The sequence below is a fragment of the Perognathus longimembris genome, chromosome 11 (genome assembly GCF_023159225.1).
Source record: "Perognathus longimembris pacificus isolate PPM17 chromosome 11, ASM2315922v1, whole genome shotgun sequence".
Taxonomy (NCBI): domain Eukaryota; kingdom Metazoa; phylum Chordata; class Mammalia; order Rodentia; family Heteromyidae; genus Perognathus; species Perognathus longimembris.
Window position 1 is genome coordinate 42,178,727 of NC_063171.1, and position 10,353 is coordinate 42,189,079.

At 43.3% G+C, this 10,353-nt stretch overlaps 1 protein-coding gene across 1 annotated transcript; it reads right to left on the reverse strand.

Annotated features, from left to right (window-relative positions):
* Window positions 1-2,846: 2,846 nt before the first annotated feature.
* Window positions 2,847-3,296, reverse strand: LOC125360191 (late cornified envelope protein 1A-like). Its single transcript, XM_048358224.1, has one exon. The coding sequence runs from the start codon at window positions 3,294-3,296 to the stop codon at window positions 2,847-2,849; it is 450 nt and encodes a 149-aa protein (XP_048214181.1).
* Between the last annotated feature and the right edge of the window lie 7,057 nt (window positions 3,297-10,353).

The window sequence follows — 10,353 nt, forward strand, 5'->3', positions numbered from 1 at the left end:
TGCTCTGGCTAGGAATTCTAGTACTATGTTGAAGAGAAGGGGAGAGAATGGACATCCCTGTCTTGTTCCTGATTTTAAAGGGAATGGCTTCAGTTTTTCACCATTTATAGTTATGTTTGCTGTTGGTTTGTCATAAACTGCCTTGATTATATTCAGGAATGTTCCCTGGAATCCCAATTTTTCCAGGGCTTTTAGCATAAATGGGTGCTGGATTTTATCAAACGCTTTCTCCGCATCAAGTGATATAACCATGTGGTTCTTTACCTTGCTCTGGTTGATGTGGTGAATTGCACTAATTGACTTGTGTATATTGAACCAACTTTGCCTCCCTGGGATGAATCCAGTTTGATCGTGGTGTATGATTTTTTTGATGACCTGTTGAAGTCTATTGGCCAGAATTTTGTTGAGAATTTTTGCGTCTATGTTCATCAGGGAAATCGGTCTATAGTTCTCTTTCCGTGATGAGTCCCTGCCTGGTTTTGGGATGAGGGTTATACTGGCTTCATAGAAAGTGTCTGGTAGTGAACGTTCTCTTTCAGTTTCATTGAAGAGTTTGAGAAATATTGGTGTGAGTTCTGTTTGGAAGGCCTTAATTAGCACAGGTTTAGGCAAGTCACAGCAGAGGATCACAGGAGCCCAGTTGCTATACCCTTACGAACACATAAGATAATATTAAGTGAAATGAACTCCATGTGATGGAAACGATTGCTGTAACAACTTTCAACGTGCCATATGTAATTGTAGCCTCTATTATTGATGATCTTCTTGTATCACCTTCCTGTGGTTGTACCTACACTCTCTCTGAATCTTATCTGAGTATATTGGAAACCGGGTATACTGGTATTAGAACTAGGAAATTGGAAGGGAATACCAAAATTGAGAGACAAAGGGTAAAAAAAAAAAGACAAACAACTACAAAAGCAGTACTTGCAAAACTGTTTGGTGTAAATGAACTGAACAACTCATGGGGGGGGGAAGGGAAAAGGGGAGGGGGGAGGGGGGAATGAGAAAGGAGGTAACAAACAGTACAAGAAATGTATCCAATGCCTAATGTATGAAACTGTAACCTCTCTGTAATTCAGTTTGATAATAAAATATATATATAAATAAATAAATTACATGGTAGTTGCAAAAAAAAAAAGACGCTAAAAAACAATTGGGTGCCAATAGCACATGCCTGTAATCCTAGTTATTCAGGATGCTGAGATCTCAGGATGGAGATTCAAAGCCAGTCTGGGCAGGAAAGTCTGTGAGACTCTTATCTCCATGATGAGGCTGGAATTGGAGCTATGGCTCAATTGGTAGAGAACTACCCTTGATTGAAAAGGTCAGGGACAGCTCCCAGACTCAGAGTTTAAGCCCCAGGACTGGCACACAAACATAAAAAATAAAGAACAAAGTATGCGTTAGTCAGTGGTTCGTTCTTGTTGAGGGAAAGAAGACAGATTTCTACACCTGGGTTTGTATGTGTTTGTTTTTCTCTCTGTAAGAAGTTAGAGCATGGGATCTATTAAGGCACTGAACATTGATGCCATTCCTGCTGGGTTAGATTCAAGAGAGTTTGTTTGTAAGCAAGCCTCAAAGAAATGTAGAGGCTGCTTTAAATCAGTGCTTGGCTGTTAGAAATACTATCATCTCTCTCTCTCTCCCTCTCTCTCTCTCTCTCTCTCTCTCTCTCTCTCTCTCTCTCTCTCTCTCTCTCTCTCAGTCATGGGGCCTGGACTCTAGGCCTGGGCACTGTCCCTGAGCTTTTCAGCTCAAGACTAGCACTTTACCACTTAAGCCACAGTGCTACTTGGTTTTCTGGTGGTTAATTGGAGATAAGAATCTCTTGGACTTTCCTGCCAGGTCTGGCTTTATACCACAATTCTCAGATTTCAGCCTCCTGAGTAGCTAGGATTACAGGCATGAGCCACTGGCACCCAGCAAAGAATTGCCCCCCCCCTTTTTTTTTTCTTTTGCCAGTCCTGGGGCTTGAACTCAGGGTCTCAGCACTGAGCTTTTTGATCAAGAATAATACTCTACCACTTGAGCCACAGCACCACTTCTGGCTTTTTCTGTGTATGTGGTACTGAGGAATCAAACCCAGGGCTTCATGCATGCTAGGCAAGAACTCTACCACTAAGCCACATCCTCAGCCCTCATATTTCTTATAAATATAGAAAATTAATGGGTATAAAGATAAAACAGATAAATACTTAGGTGGGCAATCATTCACCTAGGAGCAAGCAGGCTGGACTGCTACCCTCTGTGCAAAAATGACAATGAAGAGCTTTCTCTCCACACCTGTTCAGTGACCACCTCCTGACCCATACTCAAGTCCTGGGCCCTGAACTCAAGGTGCTATCCCTGAGCCTCTTTGTACTCATGGTTAGCACTCTACCACTATTTTGGGCCACAGTGCCACTCGAAGTTTTTTCTGAATAGTTTATGAGAGATAAGAGTCTCATGGACTTTCCTGCCCCAGCTGGCTTTGAATCCCAGTCCTCCCATCTCAGCCTCCTGCATAGCTAGGGTTACAGGTGTGAGCCACCAGCAGTGGGCTCTGATCCATGCACTCAAGAGCCAGGCCTCTGAACCACTCAGGGTGGGCAGAGCACTAGCTCCTAACACAATCGACAAGGATGACGCCAATGAAAAAGCAAGCAAGACTTTGCTGAGGCTCCATAGACAAGACTTTATTTTGTAAACAGAAGGAAAGGAGTCCTGAACTTTGGGAGAGATTTCAGCATCTCAGAGCTCAAGACATGATAGAGAAGAGGGAGAAAGAAGAGCAGCAGGCTGGGGCAGGTCTTCTTCTGTATTTCACTTCCGCCAGCTTTGCTTGTTTGAAGTCGTAGCCCAGGTCAGCAGCAGCCTCCAGACTGCTGGCTACTGCCACCGCTGCTACCACAGCAGCTGCTGCCGCCACCACTGCTGCCACAGCAGCTGCTGCCGCCACCGCTGCTGCCACAGCAGCTGCTGCCGCCACCGCTGCTGCCACAGCAGCTGCTGCCACCGCCACTGCTACAGCAGCCAGAGCTCTGGTGTCTGCGTCGGAGAGATCGGCGAGGCCTGTGGTGGCTCAGGCAGCAGCCGCCACCCCCAGAGCTGCAGCAGCTCCCAGAGCTGCAGCAGCCGCCACCCCCAGAGCTGGAGCCACAGCAGCCCCCAGAGCCAAGGCTACAGCAGGAGGAGGCGGGAGGACACTTCGGGGGACACTTAGGGGGGCACTTGGGGGCGGGGCACTTGGGAGGGCACTTGGGGGTGCACTTGGGAGGGGGCTGGCACTGCTGCTGGCTCTGCTGGCAGGACATCTTCGTGGATGGGTGAGTTTTCAGGAGCTGAGGGAGATTGAACACAAGTCAGACCCAGGGCTCAAAAGCTGTTCTGCCCATCACGACCCCACCTAATATCACTTATAATCACACAAACACCGTATCTAACAGTTCTCCTTCTAATACTTCATTATACTCTCACATCATCATTGTCGTCACCATCATCATCATCTCTTTGGAAGTAAGAGATTGGTAAGAATTATCATCTTTTATATAAAGTGTCACCCAATGACATTATAAAACATGCTCAGCTTTATAAGTAGAGGAAGAAGGTATTCTAAATGCATCTTTATTATCTGAAATTGCCCCTATGAGGGGATCACTTCATGGAAAAATATCTTTTTAAAAAATGGCATTGCTCTGCTTCATTTTAATTTGTAAGATGACTTTGCAGGTCAGTATTGCAAAGGATCTTGAAGATTACCAGGCTAGGCAGGTCATTCCCATAAAGAAAACCCCCAAACCCCCACCAGCTCATACAGACGGGAGACTTGAACACCAGCCCCTCCTGTCAGGCCTGAGCTCATACGTCCTTAGCGCACCACCTACTGGAGTTGCCTGGAAACCTGGGAGGTCTCAGGCTGTCAGTGTCTTCACCATCCTGGCAAATATATGAACAAATCCCAAACTCAGGCTCTGTGGGTTTTCCAAGCCCCAAAGAACCCCTAGCTTCTGGTTCTGACTCTAGTTCTTAGTCAGCATTTCAGAGCTCCCTTCCTGTAGCCTGTAGCCTGACCGAGGACAATCTTTCTCCATGTCAGAGTATCCCCTGTGGAGCACCCCCTCCCCCCCAATCTCCAGTGTTAGCTCTCCCCAGAGCAGCTCTCTTCAGAGCCCAAAGGCACAGGCAGCCACACCTTCCATTGGTGCCAGAAATCCCCTGTCCCCTCAGCCTTCCCTACACCACCCTCTACTGACAAGTCCTCCAGCCCCCAGGGCTCTGGCCAGAGCCCCCTGCCATCCTTCTGGTGAAACTCCTGCCTCTGTTTCCCTTTAACACTTACTGTGGTCACAGGCAGCACAGGAACACTGGGCACTGAGTGGATGGAGGTGCTCTGTCCCCAAACCCTTTTATCCTGGCATTGCCTGTGAGACAGGGCCTAGGCATGGGAGGTCTGAACACCTGACACACACTTGTGTGGTGACTGGAGGCTTCTCACCAGCTTCCCTCCACGTGGCTGAGAGATGCTGCCTCCCTTGGACTATGACTTGTATGTGAGGTGAGGAAGGGAATTCCTGGCATCATTGACCTCATTTACATGAAGAAGATCTGCCTAAAGAACATGTCAGTTCTCAGTCTGTCTTGTTTTTGATCCCTTTCTGAGCTGATCAAGGCTCCTGGTTGCCTGAGAGTTGCTATTCAAAATAACCTAGAGTGTTCACACACGTTTGCTTCTTTTCCTGCCCTTTGCCAAAATGGTGCTACCGTGTGGGTGCATGTAGGCATCAACACAGGTAAAATTCTGGAATAGGGAGCTGTCTCTGCACCAAGCCAAGATAAGTTGGGACTTTTGAAACCCATTTACTCTGTATAACTTGTTTTTTTCTAATTGTTGTTGTAAAGATCATGTCCAGAGGGCTTACAGTTACATGGGTCAAGTAGTACATTTCTTTTTGAACAGTGTCACCTCTTCTCTCCTTTTCTCCCAGTTTTTCCCCTTTCAATCACCTCCACAAGTTATGTAGCTCATTTGCAACATAGTACCTATTATCACTGCTGAAATGCAGTGTTTCACCATTTTTAAATGAAAACATTTGAAGATCAGTGGCAATCTGTTGTGAGTACTCTGAAAGTCAATGAAGTAACACATAAATGCATAGACATACCCAAGAGGCAGAAAAGAGTATGTGACAGAGTTAATGGAATATGGTAGACTCTTGATGAATGAAGTGTGTGTGTGTGTGTGTGTGTGTGTGTGTGTGTGTGTGTGTGTGTTTACCAGTGCTTGGCTTGAACTCAGAGCCTGAGCACTGCCCCTGAGCCTCTTTGTGCTCATGGCTAGTGCTCTACCATTTGAGCATCAGCACGATGTCTAGCTTTTTCTGTGTAGTTTATTGGAGATAAGAGTTGAATGGACTTTTCTGCCCAGGCTGGCTTCAAACCAGATCCTCAGATCTCCGCCTCCTGAGTAGCTAGGATTACAGGTGTGAGCAGTATTTGACTGCTCTTTTAAAGGAAAAGAACTAATTGGAGGTGAGTGAATAAGTACAAAGCATGGAACACACATGTATAAAACAATCAGAATGAAATCTATTATACAATTAAGTTGCACTGACAGTAATAAAATAATGTACATTTACCTCTACAGGGAGTATCTTTCTATTTGGTTATTTTGTGTTATTTTATTTTTTTGTATGGAACGCTTCACAAATTGGCACACCATTCATGTGCAGATTCCACACTAATCTCAGCACAGTTCTAATTTCAGCATATGTTCCACTGAATGAAAAATATTTGTTAGCCTTGGAGTTTTCATTTCTTCTGGTGAGGAAGGATGCTTATTAGAGGCAGCATAAGCAGCTCATCTGTTCCTTGCATTACTATGGGGTTTCAGGTTCCTGATGTGGACAAGAGAGGCTGGTGGCCGCAGGGGTCAAATTGGAGGAGAAGAAACAACAGTATCTCAATATTGTAAGTCTATGCTTTCATGTGTGGCAAAATGACTAATAAAAACCGGCTCCTGCCTATAGGGAAGAGGTGACTTTGAAGAACAAGAATTCTTAATACTTCACATGAATTTAGTTGTGCTGTTAGGTCTTGAAGCCTCTGCCTTCCCCATTTCCTTTGGTTCTCATGAATCTTCTACAAGTTCTCAGGCCTTGCATGAAATGGACATAAAATTGGACACACTCAGGGTTTTAATGGGACAAGGTAGGATCCATTCTAGGGAAAGATGTTCACAGAGGCAATCATGACTGAGATGTTATAGAAAAACTAAAGAAATAGAAGCAAATATACACAAATCACAGTCAACTTAAATCCAGACAGGTGCCAGTCCTTTCTTGCTTAGACCATAGGAGACTCTGGAATTGCCAAAACATGGGATTTAAATCCAAGGATACAGTGAACTCAATCAAAATGTCATGGAGATAGATATGTATTAATACATATGTATATGTATATATACAGAGTAAGCATTTAGAGATATATGTCTATGGCTTTGAATGATTCTATTTAACTATCTATACATATATACATACAGGTATATATATATACCTATATATGTATCTATGATATATGTACACATATGATAGATACAGTGTATATGTATACACACACACACACACACATATATATATATTATATCCCTTTTTCTCCTTACATAGTGCTCCAACTTCTCTGACAAAATACTGCTGGTGGCTCACATCTGTAATCCTAGCTACTCAGGAAACTGAGATCTGAGGATAGCGGTTTGAAGACAGCCTGGGCAGGAAAGTCTGTGAGACTCTTATCCCCAATTCACCATCAGAAAACCATAAGTGGCCACAGTGAAAAAGCTCAAAGACAGCACCCGGGCTCTGAGTTCAAGCCCCATGACTGACAACAAGGACAACTACAATAACAAAAACCTTACCTCCAGATCCAAGAAAAGACCCTCCCATTCTAATAAGTAAATAACACAAAGACATTAGCAAAGTCTTGTTCAGAACTGCAAACTGTTTAGGTGGAGAAGTCAAAATCCTACTGACAATTGTCCTTAATACTTGACCTTCAGCTGACAGTATTTGCCTTCCCTCCTCAGAAATGATCATAGCTCACTCACATTACTTTTTGTACATGGTGACGCTTGTCCCAGAAACACATGTACTGGCCTTTGCCAAAATAATGCAAATCAGTCCCACTCATTTTCTGTCAGTCCATCCTTTGACAGGTCATGTGAAATTGTCATAAATTCCTTAACATCCTGGCTTGAGTTATAAACATAACAGAGTTTATTATAAATTCTGAAGCCTCTCACTAGTGTGAGCATTGACTTTACACTTCATAAGTAGCTATTCCTTATGTCTTCGGGCACACTCATAGCAATCTATGTTCTGAGACAGCAGAGAGAGGAATGTGTGGGCACATGACCTTGAGAGATCTTCCACTGTCTCACCTGGGAGGACATTCATTCTCCTCCTCAGGTTGTTCCAAACTGCTTAGTAATGGGGCGTGTCAAGTATTGATTCCTGGGTTTTCCCAATGGCAGATCTTCTCAGAATCTCAACCTCTGACTTGCAGGATGATGGAGCTGAGATTCACGTGGTCCAGGCCTCTGCCTCGTGTAGGGCAGCACCCAGGTCCTCAGCTGACCTGCCCTGTATGGAATGATGAGTCGGCAGCCTATTGCATGAGGAAAACTGGAATTAAGCTTTGCTATGTATGAGCTTTGAGGGCCTACATATCAAATCAGTATAAACATCATGACTGTAAAAATTTGGCTTTCTGAGATTTTCAATGTTTCAAGGTGTCTCCCTCTCATATAGTCAAATTTTTACCCTTTCAAGAAATAGAGTTCTAATGGAACAACTGTCTCCTCTATACTTCATTTTTTTTTTTTGCCAGTCTTGGGGCTTGAACTCAGGGCCTGAGCATTGTCCCTGGCTTCTTTTTGCTCAAGGCTAGCACTCTACCACTTCAGCCACAGAGCCACTTGTGGCTTTTTCTGTGTATGTGGTGCTGAGGAATCGAACCTAGGGCTTCATGCATGCTAGGCAAGCACTCTACTGCTAAGCCACATTCCTAGCCCACCAGTGTCAAGTAAATCAGTCATTTTTCTTTTGTTTCTCTATCTCTAAAAACTCTTTAAATAATAATAATTGATTAAGAATTGCCTTATAGTGTAACTGAAAAGTCAGTGTGTATTTCAATAGCATCTTTCTCAAGTAGTTGTTGACTGCCAAATGCTATAATTTTCACATATTTGTGACACGTGTGGTAAAAGTGAGTATAAACTTTCTTATACTGCCAAATTGTTTCTTTAATTTTTTTTGTAAAACATACCGAATACATTTTTCCATCTTAGTTGGTTTTAAATATATAGCTCACTAGTGCTAAAATGACATTGATTTGTGAACGATGTCCAGATCTATCATGTTGTAAAACACTCTTTACTCCATGGTCCTGTCCCGCAAAGCTCCCTCTCCCTCCTCCCTGTAAGCCATGATCTCGCATCTACTTTGTGCTTTCCTAAATTTGATCACTCTCAGGCTTATTTTACTTGTCCATAGTGACTAAAATAGCCAGGCACCAGCCAGGCTCATGCCTGTAATCCTTGCAACTCAGGAGGCTGAGATCTGAGAATAGCAGATCAAAGCCAGCCCACGCAAGGAAGTCTGTGGCACTCTCATCTCCAATAAACTATTCACAAAAACCTGGAAGTGATGCTGTGGCTCAAGGGCCAACACAAAGCTCACCTAGGCCCTGAGTTCAAACCCCAGGACTGGCAAAAAAAAAAAAAGACCAAACAAAATAGCAACAAAGAACAAACAACAACAACAACAAAAAACTTAGTAAGCTAAAATTGTTCAGGTTTTATCCATATTATACCATGTGTGCAAATTTCCTCCTTTTGTTAAGACAACATAATATTCCAATGCAAATAAATATCACATTTGCTTATGTAACTGTACCTGAGTGGATAATTGAACTGACTACATCTTTTGTTCAGAAGAAGATTATTATAAAGCTGAGTATATGAAAGCCTCTCTACAACACTCTACTTTCTATACACGTGTGTGTGTGTGTGTGTGTGTGTGTGTGTGTGAGTATGAACATGTTTCACAATTTTCGTAAAACTCCCAAGTTAAGGTCTCTATTCTGTATTTTGCTTTCTTGGAATGTAACTGATTAATTCTCCTTGATATATATTCATATGTACCTGATAGTTTTGCTCTTACCTTTCTTGGAACATTATCCTAGGATATATCTCAACTCCCTATCTCTGGAGTAATAATGTCTTCAGTCTCCCTGAAGTTCTTGAATGTCATAGTGTGTCCCTTCCTCAATGCAGCTTGGAGCTGTTTGGCTTTATTCTCCAAGACCAGCACCAATGGCATTACTAATTTACTAATTTTACTCTTTCTATCTTTGTGGCTCACACCTGTAGTCCTAGCTACTCAAGAGGTCTAGATCTGAGTATTACAGTTCAAAGCCAATCTGGGCAGGAAAGCCTATAAGACTCATATCTCTAATTAATAACACACACACACAAGCACACACACACACACACACACACACACACACACACACACACACCCCACATCTTTGTTTTGGGAATAAGCACTATTAAATAATTATATTAAATTATTTTTTTAGTTTTTAATTAGTTCTCATGCCTGACCCCTACCAAAACTAAGGCATAGAAGGAACACATGATCAAGCTACCCATTCCCAAATTAAAACTTCTCATATGCCAAAAATCAACATATAAGTAAACTTGAAAGATAAATTACTGTTTTGTGTTGATACAGTTCTTTCATGTTGAATGCTCATTCATTGCCCTTTGTATAAATATCTAATATAGAACCATGTGCCTTGACCCACATTTCTCTTGTCCCACAATTTACTATTCTGAGGAAGGCTAGCAGATTCTAAAGATGCACTTCATACTGGCTGTTAGACATACTGTTGCTCTCCTTAGAGTAAATAGGTGTAAAATCAGATGAACCTGTAAGAGGACAGTAGCCCCGCCTGTACTGTCGTTGTATGCAGGAGCAGTTGCCAGACCCACACTCCAGATCCAGGCATGTCTCTCAGCCAGGGCAAGGCTGAGCTTCACCAGCTACCATGGACCCGGGGAAGACAGTAGCAAAAACAAGCAAGAGTCTGGTGAGGCTTGGTTAGACAGACTTTATTGTTTGGCAACAAGGAAGTGGGACCCTCAGCATCTAGTGGAGCAGAGCATCAGAGTCCTCCACAGGAAGATTTCAGCATCTCAGAGCCCAGGGTGTGGAAGCCATGGGGTGCAGACTGGAAGCAGCACAGCAGATCTGGGCAGGTGTTCTACACATCAGCCCCTCTAGCTTTGCTTCTCTGAGGTACTCATGGCCTACA

What these genes read in the sequence shown, in the direction of transcription:
- LOC125360191 (XM_048358224.1), bottom strand. Translation starts at nt 3,296, where the DNA reads ATGTCCTGCCAGCAGAGCCAGCAGCAGTGCCAGCCCCCTCCCAAGTGC.